General features: G+C 38.1%; 1 protein-coding gene and 1 long non-coding RNA gene across 2 annotated transcripts; both read right to left on the bottom strand.

Moving 5' to 3' along the window:
* Positions 1-15: 15 nt before the first annotated feature.
* LOC102215142 (uncharacterized) lies at positions 16-1215 on the bottom strand. Its single transcript, XR_311608.1, has 3 exons — positions 1129-1215; positions 688-877; positions 16-524 (listed from the first exon to the last, which is right to left on the bottom strand). It is a non-coding gene; the product is annotated as an uncharacterized LOC102215142 (long non-coding RNA).
* Positions 1216-2621: 1406 nt separating this feature from the next.
* On the bottom strand, positions 2622-14673 carry LOC102199341 (collagen alpha-1(XVII) chain-like). Its single transcript, XM_013909544.1, has 8 exons — positions 14529-14673; positions 12936-13040; positions 11461-11526; positions 10304-10638; positions 4245-4443; positions 4061-4117; positions 3804-3869; positions 2622-3425 (listed from the first exon to the last, which is right to left on the bottom strand). Exons 1-8 carry the CDS (start codon positions 14656-14658, stop codon positions 3043-3045), a joined length of 1341 nt encoding a protein of 446 aa, XP_013764998.1. The 5' UTR covers positions 14659-14673; the 3' UTR covers positions 2622-3042.
* Between the last annotated feature and the right edge of the window lie 5019 nt (positions 14674-19692).

Below are 19692 nucleotides of genomic sequence, written 5' to 3' on the forward strand. Positions count from 1 at the left end.
GTTTTTCTAGCTCATCCATCATCGTTGACATGCTGCTAACCAGCATGTAAATTTAGACAGTGATCAAATTACCCCATGTGAATTATGTTGTGGGCACTTATGATCAACAAATCAGAAGATAACATGAGAAAATACAAAATGCGTGCAGGCATAAATTGTTTTATATACTCCAGCTTTGAGTAAATGTAACCAACCAAAACAACTGAGGCCTTGTGAGAAATTTGTGTGACTACAAATGTTACAGAGAGAACGACAGTCTACAGTCAAGCTTCCCTTTAGACTTTACAGACTATAAATACAGTAGACTTATTTCTAATCCTACGCCTGCCTAATTGTGTCACCATATGCATAGATTTCAAGGCACATCAGGGGACACATAGCCTTTATCTTTAGAAAACATGCCAGATAACTGAGGTGTACATGATCTAAAGCAATCATTGCAAAAAAAGGTGTTTAAGTGTAAACTTTACAGCATGTTCCACGAACGCCAGGATATCCAGGTATCCCAGGAAATCCTCGCTCCCCTGCAGAATAGATAAACAGGTAGTGAGCCAGCTAAAGGTGCTTGTGGCTTCAAAATCAAATATATTTGTCTGTCCAAATAAAAAATAAATGACCTAAATTTAGTTCGAAATTACATCCTTTAAAATACTGCTAGAATGAAGTAATAACATCGGTTATTTTGACCTTTAGTCCCCGGTAATCCAGGAATACCATCTCGTCCAGGTGGTCCTATCATCCCAGGAAACCCAGGATATCCGGGATCTCCTTTTTCACCTTTTTGACCTGGAGGACCAGGAGGCTGACTGAAGCTGACAGTGGCCATCAAGCAGATGACGGAGAATAAGAGAAGCAGTCTCATCTTCGTAGTTCAGAACTGAAATTTTGGTTAAATATAGTATTAAGTTTTCCATATAAAAGCAATGTAGCCCTAACCCTCAAATGGAAGAATGATAAATATTCCAATTATAGACATTCTTTATGCAGAAATTGCTAAATTTAATTAATTTTTTCTAGCTAGCGTGTTGTACTTCTTTATCTTTGTTGTTTTAAAGTGTTTTCAAGAGTTAAAACCATTTGGAAGCACAAAATTTAGTACAATACAGAGATAAACAGGAGAGAACTCACCCCACCAACGAGAAGTGATGTGCTGGGCGTACTGCTTCTTTGCTGCTTCCACAGAAAAAGAACTGAGATATTTGCTAGAAGTAATGTGGGAGGGATTCAGTCCACAGTAAGCAGCTGGAACATCTCATTAGGGATTGTCCATTAACCTCCCTCCTTTCAAACCAAAAAAAGGCCACTGTGTTGTGATACCTTAAAGACTCTATGAATCTAAACATGAGAATACGGATTTGATGTAGTTATGAGTGAATGCAGAAATGATAACGTTTGACTTTATGAGGCACAAACAGTTTCTGCCACTTAACATAAAAGGCAACTCCCTGTACAAAACTCAATTTCAAAAAGAATTGTGCTCATTTTGACTACACAATCATCACTATAAGATTAAAACATGAGTGCATTATTGTTTTAAAGCTCTCTTAAAATTGACAGACTTAAAAAGACGAAGTTCAACATTTAAGATTAATAACTCAGTTGACACTGAATTGTTTGAAACACATATTTAAAGGAAATTTAACAGCAATTGAATGTTTAAAATAGTACACTGAGATGTTGCAGAGGTTGTGTGCAATGTAAATATTTCATTACGTTCACTTCTTAATGAAAAACTACAAACACTGTGAATCAGACTTTTGCAGAATCACCTTTAGCAGCAATAATTTGAACAAAGCATCCTCTGTATGATTTCATCAGGCTCTCTCATAATTGTAGAGGAATTTTGGTACATTTGATTAGCAGCATATGGCTGCTACTTGTCCTCTTAACTCCCATGGAAGCATTAGGGATGTGCTTAAAAGACTCTAGGGAAGAAGTCAAAATACAAATAAGCATTGCTATGTTGGGTGGACCTCCTTTTTGCTCATTCCACAGAAAAATAGCTGAGATATTAGACAGACCTCCATATAAACAACAGCTGCATACTCTCATATGGGAACTGGGAGTTGGATTAGTGTGTGTGTGTGTGTGTGTGTGGGGGGGGGGCATCTTTAGCAACGAATATAACAGCACATACCTTTATTTATATGAAGATTTTACAACCTCTTTTTTGATCTCTGATATTATGAAGTTATGATAACACCTCAGTTTTATTCCCAAGTATGTTAATATTTCTTTCCAGTTTTTCAACCACAAGTACAGTATTGCGTTCGCAAAAAGCAAACACCAATCAGCTGAAAAGGCTTTTATGTAGAAATGCACAATATATGATGTTTTTATAGGAAAACACTACATAAGTGTTCAAAGCACCCTTTGGAAAAAATTAAACAATATCTTCAAATGGCATTTTCTGGGACTGCATTATAACCATGTGAATAATACTTTAATACCTACTTTCACTAGTTCATGATTAGAATGCCATACTTACAAAATTTGTTTCTATTGCAGTTCAATGTTTAATTCTTTATACATTTATTATTATATTTATAGAATTATGAAGATGGAGACAGAAAAAGGCTTTTGTCTAACATAAAGACACTGACATATAGAAGAAAGCACAATAGTGATGCAAAAGCATTTATTTGAAACCATGAAGAGTTAGCTTAGATGATTTATTGACAATACATCAGTCAAGCATCAGAATAACTGACTTAAACTTGGGTCTGTGAGATAATAGTTATTCCTATTACAATGCATTCATGAATTCATTGCCATTGGGAGTTTCACTTCAGTTGGTCAACTGAGAATCGTTAGTCTCATTTTTAATACTACAAAGTTTTCTTTCTTCCACAAAATGCAGCCCTGATGCTTTACCCATAATTCATAAACAACTGCAAGCTTAGATTTTTTCTTCCATTGGGGTAAATGAGAACATTTCTCTACATGAAATATAAGAAATAAAAATGCAATAAAAATGTTGAGATAAACATGATAGTGGGGGGAAATTGCCAAAAGCAAGATTCGCAAGGAACCGGGATTTTTCTATAACTGACAAATGATGTAAGCGTTCATCGAACATTCTGGTGTAACTTGCCAGATGCCGTTTTCTGACAGCATGGTGCAGCCTGTATCTTGGATGGATTTGTCTGGCTGACCTTCTCCCCACTTGGTAAATGTCAGACGTTGGTTTTTCATATCCACCTCAAAATTTCCCTCTGCCTTTTTGTTGTTGACACTGATCCAAGCTGCCTTGTAAACGTCGCCAAACACTTGAGTCAGTGCGTTGTTCTCCTCCTCGTTCTGGGGCAGAGCCAACTCTATGTGTTGTTGGGAGCAGAATTCGACAGCCCTGGAGAAAGAGCCTCTCTCCTTGTTGGACACAAAGTATTTCTGACCAACTCTCCGGACAAAATGATAGTTAATGGCTAGAGAACACAAAAATGTCAGGGAACAAACTGTGACTCAGAAATCATTATCAACAAAGGTAAATAAGCAATTAGGAAACAATGAATAAAGCTTCATCTACATGGTGCATTTGTCATAGTTAGATACAAGAAAGGCAAGTAAAATCAAATTTTAAGAACACAGAGCTTGTAGGAACAAGATCACACACCATACCCAAAATCTCTGGAGGCTTCTAAATGAATATGCTAACTGTTAATCAACTAACTTTTCTAATGTTGATCAAGTTGTAACATCAGGCAAAAACACTGGATTTTTTGTAAATTGCAACAACAAATTATTAACGGATGGTCTTTGAAAGAGTTTTAAATAATTAATAATGCCTTGATGATGATACTTACCCAGTTCTAACTCAGCAAGTCTGCTTTTTAAGGTTTGAACATCTGGGCAACTGGATTCAACTGTAGCTGAAATTAAATTGTGAGCATACAACAGGAATGAAAGGAGCTGTGTGGTCTATTTTTCTTTTAAATTACAGAGCATCAACTAATTCACTGTGCAATCTGTCATCAAACTGATCTTGTGCTGTCTGACACAGATTGGACTAATATCAGTATGCTACATGGGATCTTCTCATCTTATTATATCTTATCTTTACCTTCAGTGCACACTGTTTCTCCAGGGTGCCCAGGAAGCCCATATATTCCTACATCCCCTGAAAGCAAAGAAACAGACATAAAGCCTTCTAAAGTCAAAGTACATAAATATGTGTCAAAATCAAACGATGATAAGAAGTTATATTCTTTACAACATTCTTGTGGTGAACTCATAATATTTTTGACCTGATTCACCAGGACGTCCAGGCAGTCCAGGAATTCCAGGTCGCCCACGTAGTCCAGGCACTCCTTGTGTCCCAGAAACTCCTCGATCTCCTTTCTCACCTTTAAGACCAGGAGGACCTGGAAACTGAGTGTAGGTGATGCGGGCCGACAGGCACAAGATGCACAAAAAAAGAAGTGGGCTCATCTTCTCAGTGAAGAACTGAAATGATAATTAAAAATATATGTAATGTACGTTTTTCCCAGATTTACCTTGGTTTGACTGATTCAATGTGTAACAAAAATGAAATCTGATCATTCAAAACAGAGATTGTATTAAATATTGTGATTGTAGCTCCGAGGGATTTTCTAGGTATATGTTTAGAATGTCAAGCAATACTTCAAACAATATGTAACACTCATGATAACATTAAATTTAGTAGAATAAAGCAGTAAGCAGGAAAGTACTTACAATATAAATGAAGAGCAGTCTGTTGGGTGTACTGCCTCACTGCTAATGTCCCAACAAAATAACTGAGATATTAGGTAGAACTAATGTAAGATGGATCGTTCTCTCCAAAGTAAACAACAGCTACAAAATCCCATTTGGGATAGAAAAAAATGTCAGAATGTAGAATCCTCCCTCTTGTGCTGAAGCACAACCTACTTTCCAGATTGATATTTTTTCTGCACTCTTTATTTCCCCACCACAAATAAAGCATAGTTTAAGACAAAAAACAGTCTTTCTTCAGGTATTTGTGCAGACAAACTTCAGTGTGAAACAAAGTATGGTGACACAGAGCATAGTTTTCATGCAATAGAAATACCACACTCACAAAATGTATGTTTCTGAAAAGTATAAATACTTGGCTTGGGTCTGTTTTGAACATTTAAAACTTCAAACATGTTGAACTTAGTGTAGCAAAGACATTGACAGAGACATATGGGGCCAAGTTGATGATAAAGATTACTAAATGAGCGTCAGATTTCCAGTTTTGGAAACAATGCAACAGTCGTCAACTTGTTGCGAACAATTAACTTAACTCGTTGTTAAGACAAATAGGCTTGTTGTGTTTTAATTGCTCATTTGTTTCATAATTTCTTTATCAGTGCATTAAAAATGTCTACGATAATATGTTTCTAAAGTGAATTGCATCTCCAAGGTGGTCCCTGAGAATTGTTGCACAGACAGCAAATCCAAATCCATGTATAGTAATTATGCACAGGGAGACATTATGAATCCAGATAAACAGTAAAATCTTTACTTGTGTCAAAATTTGTGACAGGCACAAGAGACAGAAAAAAGCAGCTCTTAATGCATCCGTTTAACTGTTAGTAATAATTATTGCTTTATTGAAGTTTTGAAAATATCTTTGGTTAAGTAACTGTTTTTGAGAACCCGTTAGAGTCAAAATTTTGTTGCTTCTGGAGTCCAAAAGTCTTCTACTTATAGCCTTTTTATGTGTGTCCAGACTATTCGTTGACATTCTTTAAAATTACACTTTTGTCTCATTGCATGTTTGCAACACCTTTTAAATTACTGCTAACTTATGGTCACCGCTGGCTATTCTCTTGGGAAGCAGGGTTGCTTCCGATTCCATTGGAATCTTTTAATAATGACTTGAGTACGGAATTATATATTGGTTAAAAGTGGCATATGAGGGAAAACATATCATCACTAAAATTTAATTTCACTGGCACAGGCATTCATTCCCACTTGCACAATTAAATTCTTTGAAAGTGTCCAACAGCGCTCCAGCTGATTCATGCTGTCACAGTTAGTTCTGATCTCAAAGCTGAATTCTGCTCGCTAAAATCAATCTGATCTAACTACTTGCTAAACAGACCTGTTGAGTCAGGATAAAAATGGCAAAAGGGTGATTTACACAAGCACTCCTATGTGTGTCCGTGCTCTCTGCGGTAGAGTATCACTTCCTAGGGATGGGCAAATTAAGCTTTCTGAAGCATTGAAGTACTGCAAAACGGTTCATTACTCAAAGCTTTTCAACACAGTTATCTTTGGTGACATCTGGTGGCCAAAAGAGCAGCTTGAATCTACAATTTATAATGAACAGCTTTATGATTGACCACTTTACAGCTGAACTGACAGCTTCTGTTTGATCATGTGATAGTTCTGTCTGATAACGGGATGATATGGTGCTTCGGACATGAATTTTATTTATTTTTTATGTTATGTCTATTTTAATAATAAATGTGTATTTAAGTCCTCTGTTTACCTCCGTCCGTTCTTGTGATCGCCCTCATTCCTCACCATGTGTTCCACACACTTGCTTAGGTCACACATTTCTCAGTTTGGTTTTTGTATTGTTTAGTTTAGTTCAGCTGCCTTTTTTTGACTTCCTTTTCACCCAAATGAGTCTCCATTTGGGTCTATCCCTGCCTGCTTCACACGGCTATTCACAAGAGTATTTGGTTCCAAATATGTTAGGGTTTAGAATTTCAACTTCAGACATTGTACCTCACAGAATCTTTGACATTATTATGTGACTAAATGTCAATCTGTGAACAACTATTAACATCCTCTCCAAGATCCAACTTTAGGAGACATTTTTTTCTATCGGTGTGACAAATTACAACAGGACAAATGGGTGATTATTGATTAGTGTGCTGAAAAGTCTGACTGACTGACAGTCTGACAACTTAATTTCCAGTTAGAAAAATGGAGGCTATAGATTTTATTCTGAGTGGATTATAAATCTCCATTGTAATCACTGTCTCCATCTTTATATATTGATGACTGAATGATTAAGTGTTTGTGTTAAAAATAAAAAATAACGAACTAATGGGATGTCAGTATTTGTAAAACTATAAACATCTACTAATTAGTTTTCTGCAGCTTGTGTTTTAAAGAGCAAGGTGCAGATGTGATGCAGAAGTGGTTTCCACTTTATGAAAGAGGAAATTAATTGGTGTCTCACAGTTAGCTTCCCTGCAATAACAATAATAATAATTATGTCTCTGCTATAACTGACAAATGCACTCAAGGAGGCATTTCAGTGTAACTTGCCAGGTGCTATTTTCTGACAGCATGGTGCAGCCTGTATCTCCCCATTTGGCAAAGGTCAGAGGTTGGTTTTTCATGTTAACCTCAAAATTCCCCTCTGTCATGTTATTTCTGACATTGATTTAAGCTGCTGTGCAAACATCCCCCACACCCTTTGGTCAATGCGCTGTTCTCCTGCTCACTCTGGGACACAGCCAGCTCAAGCGTTGATGCGTGTAGAGTTCTTATTTCTGGACTACAAGGCGAAGGAAACTCTATCCTTGCAAGAGTATTTCTGACCAACTCTTTGGACAAACTTGTAGCTTGTAGCTGAAGAAAAAAGAAATCAAACAATGAACCAAATTTAAGAACAATTTATTAAGCAAATTTATCATTTCTGTGCATTTGTCATTTTTTAGACTCACACACACGAACAGAAACTTTTTTGTTTCTCACGTTGATCCAGGCCTTTTTGTAAATATATCCAAAAACTTGATTTAGTATGATGTTCTCTTCCTCATTCTTGTGCAAAGTCAGCTCTGTGACGTGTTTGTAAAAACTGCTTTATTTCATCTTTTTCATCCCTAACAGTGGACAAAACATGTGGAAGAAAAGTCACATGGCGCCTGAAATTACCCTTTTATGTGACCAAGGGAGCAGAATGTGGCTACTTCATAGCTTAAATAGTGGTCTTGGTGACTTGCTCGCATTTACCAAAAAACAAACTGTATATGTTCCTCTGAGTTCGGTGTAAAGTTTCTTGAGTCAAAAGTGAAAATAATATGGACCATTTCAAAGTGGTGGCATAAACATAGTAAAGTCGAAGAAAAAAACAGCATGACACAAAAATATATACAGGGAGTGCAGAATTATTAGGCAAATGAGTATTTTGTCCACATCATCCTCTTCATGCATGTTGTCTTACTCCAAGCTGTATAGGCTCAAAAGCCTACTACCAATTAAGCATATTAGGTGATGTGCATCTCTGTAATGAGAAGGGGTGTGGTCTAATGACATCAACACCCTATATCAGGTGTGCATAATTATTAGGCAACTTCCTTTCCTTTGGCAAAATGGGTCAAAAGAAGGACTTGACAGGCTCAGAAAAGTCAAAAATAGTGAGATATCTTGCAGAGGGATGCAGCAGTCTCAAAATTGCAAAGCTTCTGAAGCGTGATCATCGAACAATCAAGCGTTTCATTCAAAATAGTCAACAGGGTCGCAAGAAGCGTGTGGAAAAACCAAGGCGCAAAATAACTGCCTATGAACTGAGAAAAGTCAAGCGTGCAGCTGCCAAGATGCCACTTGCCACCAGTTTGGCCATATTTCAGAGCTGCAACATCACTGGAGTGCCCAAAAGCACAAGGTGTGCAATACTCAGGTACAGGAAGAAGTCTGCATCCTTCACGAAAAACATGATTTTCATGCAGGACAATGCTCCATCACACGCGTCCAAGTACTCCACAGCGTGGCTGGCAAGAAAGGGTATAAAAGAAGAAAAACTAATGACATGGCCACCTTGTTCACCTGATCTGAACCCCATTGAGAACCTGTGGTCCATCATCAAATGTGAGATTTACAAGGAGGGAAAACAGAACACCTCTCTGAACAGTGTCTGGGAGGTTGTGGTTGCTGCTGCACACAATGTTGATGGTGAACAGATCAAAACACTGACAGAATCCATGGATGGCAGGCTTTTGAGTGTCCTTGCAAAGAAAGGTGGCTATATTGGTCGCTGATTTGTTTTTGTTTTGTTTTTGAATGTCAGAAATGTATATTTGTGAATGTGGAGATGTTATATTGGTTTCACTGGTAAAAATAAATAATTGAAATGGGTATATATTTGTTTTTTGTTAAGTTGCCTAATAATTATGCACAGTAATAGTCACCTGCACACACAGATATCCCCCTAAAATAGCTAAAACTAAAAACAAACTAAAAACTACTTCCAAAAACATTCAGCTTTGATATTAATGAGTTTTTTGGGTTCATTGAGAACATAGTTGTTGTTCAATAATAACATTATTCCTCAAAAATACAACTTGCCTAATAATTCTGCACTCCCTGTAAAAGTTGCATTCTGTCATTGGGCATACCCATGGGTCCGAGTACATCTCCTAAAAAACGACCTTGCACTGTAATCCCTCCTCCACCAAATTTACACTTTGCACAATGCAGTCAGACAAATGCCATTGTCTTGGCATCTGCCAAACACAGACTCTCCCACCCATCAGATGGAGAAGCATGATTTGTCACTCTAGAGAAAATGTCTCCACTGCTCCACAGTCCAGTAGCAGCAGGCTTTACACAACAGCATCCGACACTTTGCATTGTGCTTGGTGATGTAAGGATGCGCTGCTCAGCCATGGAAACCCATTCCATGAAGCTCTCTACATACTGATCTTGAGCTAATCTGAAGGCCACATGAAGTTTGGAGGTCTGTAGCAATTGACTCTGAGTTGCTGTCATTGCAAATACTTCTTCTTTGTTACAATACCATTAACAGTTGACTGTGGAATATTTAGTTAGGTAATATTCTATCATGATACCACACCGGAAGTCACTGAGCTCCTGAGAGCAACCCATTCTTTCATAATTGTTTGTATAAGCAGTCTACAGCCTAGCTGTCTGACTTTATACACTTGTTGCCATGGAAGTGATTGATCCAGTGATTTGGATGGGTGAGGGAATACTTTTAGCAATGTAGTGTATTTATGAATATGCTTAGGCAAAAGTAAATATTTTGTAAAACAAAAGCTGAAAGATTTAGCATTAACAGATGATTTAGATGAACTGATGTAAATTAAACATAAAAGGTATCATGTCTGAATAAGAAACATAAGGATCATTTTGATCTTTTTTCATTGCTTCCTCACTTTTGGCATTACATAATTTTAGTTGCCATCACACACAAGAAGGCTGAAACAGAGTTAGATTAAGCATGCAAAGCTGAAAATACACATATACACATAAATGTGGGATTTGTGTTTGTTTGTTTTGGGAGTTTTTTTGCAGTTCTCATGAGACATTTCTATAACTGACAAATGATGTGGACATTGAGAGAACATTCATGTGTCACTTGCCAGGAACCGTTTTCTGACAGCATTGTGCAGCCTGTATCCTCAATGGATTTGTCTGGCTGCCCTTCTCCCCAATTTTTAAAGGTCAAAGGTTGATTTTTCATGTCAGTTTTAAACTCCCCCTCAGCTTTTTTATTGTTCACATTGATCCAGGCTTTGGCTCTGAATTTGCCATGAACTTGAGTCAGTGCGTTGTTCTCCTCTGCGTTCTGTGGCAACGCCAGCTCTAAACCACGTTGGCTGCAAAACACTACAGCCTCTGAGAAACTGCCTCTGTGCTTGTTGGAGACAAAGTATTTTTGATCAACTATTTGGACAAAATCATAGTTTACAGCTGAAAAAAAGCACAGAAAAGTAAAATTAGAAAAAAGACATTTACTTGTAGGCAATCTTAAGGATATGTTTTCTGGCAAAATAATTGTTGCCTTTTCTAAAGCTTATCTAAAGATTCTTATTCAGTTAAATTTTATTTTACTAATATACCATGAATTGTCTCAAAAAAGAAACTTGGATTTTGAAGTAAAACCTCTAAATATGAGAATTTTATTAACGTTAATCAATAATATGTTCTTTACAGCTACTGCATTGCCATTGGAAAATTATTTTGTTACTGTTTGTCAATATAGTTTTTACAGTGTTGACTTCAGGTTATTGTTGTTGCAAACTGGTGGTATTTTAATAAAATAAAAATAAAAACTGACTATGTAGTCTTTTCTTTATCAATTTAAAGAATGCTGTTTATTATACTATTATTGATTACAATAGTGACGTGACCTCTTAGCTTCATTCAGTGACAGCAAATCTTTGCGTTAATCTGAACAAAATAATACAAATAGGCATCAATTTGAGTCCTGACTACAGCTGCTGGTCATCTGCAAGCTACTTTGCAACCCACTACCACACCAGTCCCTTCTGTGGCTGACAACAACATCTTGACTATTGTTACTTATGTCTGGTTTGCTTTAAATTGTAGGTGGGGGTGGTCTTAATACAGTTTTCTCCATTGAAGAGTCCTGTGTATGTAATAGTGAGGCCAAACTCCCCAGAACAGAGATATACCATCAAATTTAAAATACAGCAGAAATAACAGCTGTCTATTATGCTATAAAATAGCAGTTATGTATTTGAAACAAATGAATATGGATAAGATACTTACCAAGTTTAAACTTGGCAATTCTCTTCATTAGCTTTTCAGTGTCGCTTTGAAAAGAGCCAATAGGATCTGGACAAAACACATTAGAGTTAACAAAGTGTGTATTTATTCATTTGCATATTTAGTTATCCGTCTTTTTCCACGTCTCTCAAAACTGTAAAATAATTATGAAAACATAAGGGACATCTCACAATACAATGCATCTGGTGCTAAACCTGGTTCAGTATATACTAAAAGTTTTGTCTGCATAAAGGTTTTGTCATGGAGTCCCGGGACTCAGTGATTTTGGGTTTGGTGTATAATTATTATTATTATTATTATTATTATTATTATTATTATTATTATTATTATTGATGTTCTAGCTTTGGGATGATTTGTGTTCTGGTGCTGGGATTCTGGGTTGGTACTCCCTCTGTTGGTCCCTGGTGTTAGTGTTTCCTCTGTCTCGTCTGGTTAATCAGGTCCAGCTGTGTCTCCCACCTGTGTGTGTGTGATTTCCCAGTGTCCCTCTGTGTGTTTTTATGTTGTGTAAACTCATGTGCTCATGACTGGTCCGTCTGTGTTCGTCTCCTGGAAAACTGTCTGTGAATCCACTGTGTCCTCTCCCTGCTGTCCCCCTTCGTGTTCAGGATTGCCGTTAAATTACGTTTCTCCCAGTTTATGGTAAATGGCCTGCATTTGTATAGCGCTTTTCTAGTCCCTAAGGACCCCAAAGCGCTTCACACTACATTCAGTCATTCACCCATTCACACACACATTCACACACTGGCACTTCACAGTTAGATTACCCTTAGTTCTGTTTTTGTAATGCCGTCTTTGTGTTTGCCTTTTGCAATAAACCTCCCTCACAACTCAGTAAGTGCCTGCATTTGAGTCCTCTTTGTGGGATGTGTGGGAGCTGCAGCCCTGACAGGTTTACCAGACATACTTTGTATTAGATGGGAGCTTGACTTCCCTAATAAGCTAAACCATAGTGAATTGTGATTCAACTCCCAAAACCATTATCCTTTCAGAAACCTAACCAATTAAGTTTAGAGACTAAACCTAGAGAAAAACTGAGAAAGTAAAATTAAAACTAAAACAAAAGAAAGATCAAATATAAGGAGAAAAAATGGTCTCAAAATGGAGTCAAGACAAACACCACCAACCTTCTTTGTTTTTAAGATTTTTGGTTTTCACTAGAAACTTAAAAGAGCATATTTTATGGGAATGTAGTTTTCATGTGTTGTATATTTATGGTTAAACTGCTATTAGTTGTTCCCTTATTCACAAGTTGTCAACACAGTAGGTAGCCCTGCATGTTTTTTGCCTTAGATGCCCTCCCTGACACAACCCCAAAGGGTTTTAAGTTACACAGGATTGAATTCAGATATGACTTGTTAGGTAAATGTATAAACCACAACACCATAGAGCCACTATTAAAGTGTGTGTCTGTGAAGTTCCCTCTGGAATCAATAAAGTTATTCTTATGTTCTAACCTCGTCCACACATTATAATAGTTCCAGGTGGGCCAGGCTGTCCAGGTTTTCCGATTCGTCCATTAGGTCCTGGAAATCCAGGTAGTCCTTGACGCCCTTGAGCCCCTAAAGTGAAGATATAAACACATCAAATAAGATGTGAAGTTCATACCAATGTTTCCAGTTTCTGGTTTTCCAGAGAAAAAAATTTACCCTGTTGTTGTTTATAAATGTCATCCATATAAGGTGGGGAAAATGATCATGTACACAACACAACAATGTGAAAAAACCCATGTTGGAGTCAAATTGTTAAATGTTGCCAATATTGTACTTAAATTTGTAAGTCTTGGTTCAAACTATGTGATCAAAGGTTACAAGGATTTTTTCCCCTTAATAATAAACCCCTTTATTAAGAAACTGCATTTTGTATTTACTTGTTTTATCTTTGTCTAATATTCAAATTTGTTTGATGATCGGGAACATTTAAGTGTGACAAACATACAAAAAAAATATGAAATCAGGAACGCAGGAAACACTTTTTCAAACCAGTGTAGCTCTTACGCTAAGGAAGTTATGAGGGCTTACTTTTTCCCAAATATATTGTAGATATATTGATCCAGAACGTGGGCCAAATTCAAATCCGAACACATCACCACTTACTGTCACGGTCCTGGCTCGGTGACCCAGTGTTTTGTGTTGTTTATTATTAGAAGTCTGTTTTTTGTAATGTTTTTGAGGCTTCCCATGTTATTATATTTAGCTTCACCCAGTTTAAGTTTTTATAGCATTTTTAGTTCTTCCCTTCATTAGTTGTTTTGCAGTCTTTTGTAGAGCCTCTAATAAAGGCTGGCTTTCAGATTAAAAGTTCTCTTGCATCTGTGTCTGCGTTTGAGTCCACATTATCTTATCTCCAGTTCGATCACACCTGGGGCACACATGTCAACAGAATCTAACTGAAAGAAACCTACATACATAACATACACAACACAAGTGACTATAGCAATAAACTAGGAAACTAACACTGACATGGAGACTGAGACACACAAACTTGACGTAGACAAGGGAAAATTACATGGAGACATGACTGACAGGGTAAACAAGGCAAACTACAGAGACAGGGCACAGAGGGACCAAAGAGACACGGGGACTCAACTGTGGAGAAAGAAGGTGAATAAACATAGAAGCAAGACCGACAATATACACGGGACACTAGGGAAGACACACAGATGCTAGACTAAGAAAACATGGGCTCAAAAGCGAACTAAGAACTAAGAACTAAATGCATAAATAATTAAAATAGGAAGCACTGGGAAATACTAGACACAAAAGACTAAACAATGTAGAACTATAAAGAAATCACATAAACCTCAAAACAACATTCAACAGTCCAAAATCAAAAAAGCAAATACCCAGAACCATGTGAGGCACAAATATGTTAGACCATGAAGTAATTTCCAGGAAAATCTGTTTTTTTTTTAAATTGAAGTATTTGTTGAACTACTGCTTAAAAATTTTAAAAACCTATAAAAAGTCCTGTACAATACACTTGGCATTATGGGGTTAAAAATAACCCTCCCTGAGAGTGTATTTGGGGGGGTGGTTTATCACACTCACCAGGTTCTCCTTTCAAGCCTTTCTGTCCTTGTTTTCCAGGTTCTCCATATGCCCCGGGTTCTCCAGGTGACCCAGGTGGGCCTTTAGGACCAGGAGGACCAAAAGGCTGACTGTAGCCCACAGGAGCCATGAGGTAGAAGGTTATGACAAAAACAAATGGCTTCATCTTCTTTATGCAACTCTGAAATGTGACATGTTGGAAATTATTTTCTAATGAAAATCTTCTTCAATTTTTATGATAATTTAAATAAATGAAATCAAAGAAAACTAACAGTTTGTTTGGTTGCAGGTTGTCAGCTGAATAGAAAAAACTGTACTTTTTAGAGACAAATACTCACAGTTTAAATGACGAATGATATGGATGTGATCCTTCTTTGCAGCTTCCAAACAGAAGTGGCAAAGAAAAAAAGTCAAAGTCAGATATATAAGACATGCAGCCCAGCTATAATGAGAGACAGGTGGAAAAAAAACAGAGTCTGCCTCTGGTGTCATAATCGAGAGTTCACTTACAACCGATGCCTTTTAAAAGCTTTTCCTTCCACTCACAAAAGGCAAACCACTGTGATCAGTTAAACGTGAATAATCAAAAGGCCTGCATTCCTAGATCTGAAATATAGCAGGGTTTAGATTAAAGATAAATAGAATCTGATCAGTAATGTTGGTTCGGTATTGGTGAAAGATTTTCTTATTTACAGTTTATGTTAGTGTTCTGATCATAATTCCAATTGACATTTAGTAAATATGACCAAGCAGTAATTTCACAGTTATTAGAAAGGATAGCCAGATGCAGATGATGTAATTTTTTTAAACTGAATTTTTATAAATGTAAATTGCAAAGTTATTCAGTTATGTTAGTGTCAAATTGTATTAAAATGAAAATAAAATAGAAACTCACCATTATACGTAAGTAGTTATCGTCTAGTTGTGCTGCTTCATGTACAGCTTTAAAACAATTTCAGAACCCAAAGTCAAAAATATCTGACACTCTTTGGAGAGGAAATAAAAACCAGGTGAGTATTTTGTTGGACACAGAAAAGAGGGGGAGGGGGAGGCGGGAGTATGAGGCCCAAAGCCTGCCTCTTTTTAGCTAAAACACTCTGAGAAAGACAAATATGTGTATCATGAAACAAATTGTAGTTCAAACTTTACTATTTTATTATATTAAACCACAAAGAACACAGACTTATCTTTGATGAAACATGTATTTTACATAACTGTATAAGTCCAGGTCATGGTAATCTGAGGAGCTTGGAAAGAAAAACCATACGACTGTTTTAAATTTCTTGAAGACATTTTGTCTCTCATCCAAGAAGCTTCATTAAGTCTGAGACCAAATGGTGGAGACTCCCAGGATTTTAAGCGCTAGTGGGAGTTTTCCTTCAAGAAGGTTGTTGAGCCATTATTGATCATGTTCCTCATCACGTGTGCCAAGGTTTGAAAAAGAGTGTGGGTCATTATTATCAGAGTTTTCAGGTGAAACCACTGTGAGACCTTGCCTCACCCTATCATGTGACTTACTGAGATCAACTGACACAAGATGTGAGTGGGCATTAAGGCACCTGAGAAGGGATCTCAAAACTGGATTATAGATGATAGACAGTTGGTGTCTGTGACACAAAGGACCCAGAAGTACACACTGTTAACAGGCTGATTACATTTTATTTGCCACTTTTTAAATAATTCCGATCAGCTTTCAGCTGACATGTTCATGGTGCAGCCTTTTTCTCTCCTGTCGCAGCTGGTAACTGAAATAGCACGACTGATCACACCAACCAGTCCCAGCTGGTCTGCCAGCCTTCTGGCACTGCTCACCGGACACACTGCCCTACCAGTCCTTTGCAGCAGAGCTGCAGACCACACCCCTGCCACATACCTCCAGCACCCAACTAAGGCCAGAGAGCCATCCGGGCAACCCTACCACCCACGAGAGGGAGAGGAAATCAGCCATGACCACCTTGAAATGAAAAGACTGGAGAGCGAGATACCACTGGGTGATTAAGTTGATCCCAGTGGGGATTCAAGATGGCGTCTGTGTGTGTGGCTTGCCATCAGCTGTTACCTGTTTTGATTCTACTAACCCTGCTTATATCGGTTTTTCTCAACAATGTCTCTACTCTTTTGGTGTATGATTTCCAATCGCTATTAACCATCCGAGCCACTGTTGATGGGCAGTATCATATGGCCCCAGGAGGTGAGGATTACCGAGTCCCACCTGTGGTAGAAACTGTACCACTGTTTCTCTGCCGTTATCCACCTAGCCTTCCCCTCAGGAAGAAATCCTACAGAAGGCAAGGGAAACGGGGTGGAATACTGGTAAAACTCAGAAACTGCGTTGCTACTTACACGGCAGCCTCGGACATCAAGTTGTTCACCTCCTGGAATCGGCACCCGTTCCCGATTCCAGGGAGCATTCCAGAGAAGATATCCAGCATTCCAGGGAAAATATCCAGCTTCCACGGTATCCTTCCCCACGTCTTCGCAGGGGTGAAGTGGATTACCAGAATCTTCGCCCTCTGGATCGATCATTCGAGCCCACGGTGAATACTACATTAGCTAAACTGGCCCTGGTTAATGCCAGGTCGTTGGCTAAAAAGTCATCCTGAATGACTTTTTCACCACTCGCAATTTGGACTTTCTCCTGGTGACTGAAACGTGGCTCACCTTGGGTGACTTTACCTCGTTTTCTGAACTTTCTGCTACTACCTCAATTCACCCCGAACCACGGGCCGGGGCGGCATATTAGCCACTGTTTATAAAAACTGTTTATAAAAACTGTTTCAACTGTCGTCAGTTACCAGCAGACGCCTACAGCAGCTTTAAACTGCAGTTATTTGAAATTTGTTTGTCTACTCTTGTGCCATGGGCGCTAGTGTATCGACCTCCGAAATATAATAAGGACTTCATACAAGACTTTTCTGAATTATTGACAAGAATTTTACCAAGTTATGACAGTATTTTAATTGTGGGGGATTTTAACATTCACGTTTGCTGCCCAAACACTCCACTGGCCAATGACTTTTTTAATTTGGTAGATTCTTTTAATCTTGTTCAGTCAGTTAACGGCCCAACATGTGAACGTGGTCATACTTTGGATTTGGTCCTATCTTGTGGCCTGTCACGTCTTGACATTGAAATCTGTCACATAATTTTTTCTGACCACATACCTGTAGTATTTGAGTTTCCTCTCTTAGGTCAGCCCATCAAATCAGATGTGCCTAAATACAGATCTCATATGATTAACTCAAATACTTCAGATCGCTTGGCTTGTTTGTATAAAAATTTAAATCTTGCATTACTTGCAAATAGGCCCACCCATTTAACTATTGACAGCCTACTCTCGCTTTACACTTTAACCCAACTTGTTTGGAAGTACTTGATTCTATTGCTCCTTTCACCACTAGGTATCTAAAACCCAAAACTCAACCATAGTTGAATAATGATACAAGAAAACATAGACAAGTCGGCAGAAAAACAGAACGAAAGTGGAAAAAACACTGATTACAGGTATCATTTGAGACTCAGAGAATCCTTGTCAAATTACCAGAAAGCCGTTAAAGCAGCAAAAACAATGTATTTTTCTAGGATTGTGTCCAATAATTATCATCAACCTCATATTTTATTTGGCAGCGAAAATCTTCTGAAATTCTTCGTTAAAAAAATTGTAGATATCAGGTCTCACATTATTCTTCCTACTTTTGACCCATCTAATCACTCTCCAACTTTTGCCTCTTTTGATTATTTTGAGCCAGTGTCCTTTTCATTACTTAATGAAATAGTTAATAACTTGAAACCCTCAAAATGTTCCTTGGATATCATTCCACCTAGATTGCTGAAAGATGTGTTTGACACGGTTGGTATGTGTTTGCATTCCATTGTAAACGGCAGTCTTCAGTCTGGGTCTGTTCCCCCTGACTTTAAACATGCAGTGGTGGAACCTATCCTTAAAAAGCAGAACCTGGACCCAACTGTTCTATCAAATTATAGACCAATCTCCAAATTGCCTTTTCCGTCAAAAGTTCTGGAGAAAGTTGTCCTCCTCCAGTTCCAGACCTTTTTAGATAATCACGGCATTGGTGAAGTATTCCAGTCTGGTTTTAAAACGCATCATAGCACTGAAACTACTCTTTTAAAAGTTTCTAATGACCTTTGAACTTTTACAGACTTGGGGGATTCTGCCATTTTAATATTACTAGATCTCAGTACTGCTTTTGATACGGTGGATCATAGGATTCTTATCTCTCGACTGGAACAATATGCTGGTATTAAAGGGACTACATTGCAATGGTTTAAATCTTACCTATCTAATTGATCCTTCTCTGACACATTATCCCCCAAGGACCTCGCACTTTTGTGGGGTCCCTCAGAGATCTATTCTTGGCCTGGTTATCTTCTCAATTTGCATGCTTCCTTTGGGCGCTATTTCTGAAAAATATGGTATCTCCTTTCACTGTTATGCAGATGATTTACAGATCTACCTCCCACTGAAACGCAAATCTGCTAACCCTTTGAAGACACTGTTCGATTGTCTGGAAGACGTTAAGGCATGTGTAGCCGGATGGGCTACTGGCCCTTCTTTTTCTCTCTCTCTCGCTCGCTCTACCACCCTCGCTCTCTTTCCGCTGCACTCGCTACTTGTATCATGTGATTGGGTTAATTAGGAACCCACCTGCATATTGATTACAGGGTGGTGTTTACCTGTATAAAGGGAAGCCGGTTTTTTTGTTGGATCATTCCTCCCGAGCTTCTGGTGCGATACAGCAGTAAATGCTGGCCTATTGGTTAATTCACCGATACAATCGGATTGTGTGACTGCTACAGGTAGGCCTCCTTTCGACCTCTTCCTCTCAAAAGTCGGTAACTAGTAGTCATAATTCTGCGGCCCGCTACAGCGCGGCTGTTTCTCTTTCTTTACTCCAGCTGTGGTGGAGAGACGCATGAGTTGCGTTCACCGTACAGTACAGCGCCTCCAGTCTTGGGTTAAGCCGCTTATATTATAGCTGCTAGTATTTGTAAATTAGAGACGATTAAGGTTATCTTTGCCTTTTTGTTTGTTTGTAGGGTTTGATTGCTGCCGCACCTTCTCAGGGACCAACTGCCTGATTTTTAAGCAAAGAGTCGAGACGCCTGCCTAGCTGCTGTCTTGTCTTGCCCTGTTTCATCTTGT

This window comes from Pundamilia nyererei, unplaced genomic scaffold, assembly GCF_000239375.1.
Source record: "Pundamilia nyererei isolate P.nyererei 1_Seehausen unplaced genomic scaffold, PunNye1.0 scaffold00027, whole genome shotgun sequence".
Lineage (NCBI taxonomy): Eukaryota > Metazoa > Chordata > Actinopteri > Cichliformes > Cichlidae > Pundamilia > Pundamilia nyererei.

Excerpts from the sequence above, each read along its gene's own strand:
- LOC102199341 (XM_013909544.1), bottom strand. The coding sequence starts at position 14,658 with ATGGCTCCTGTGGGCTACAGTCAGCCTTTTGGTCCTCCTGGTCCTAAA. Across the intron at positions 13,041-14,528 it reads AGGCTTGAAAGGAGAACCTG|GGGCTCAAGGGCGTCAAGGA; the intron begins GTGAGTGTGATA and ends TCTTCACTTTAG. Across the intron at positions 11,527-12,935 it reads TATTATAATGTGTGGACGAG|ATCCTATTGGCTCTTTTCAA; the intron begins GTTAGAACATAA and ends TGTTTTGTCCAG.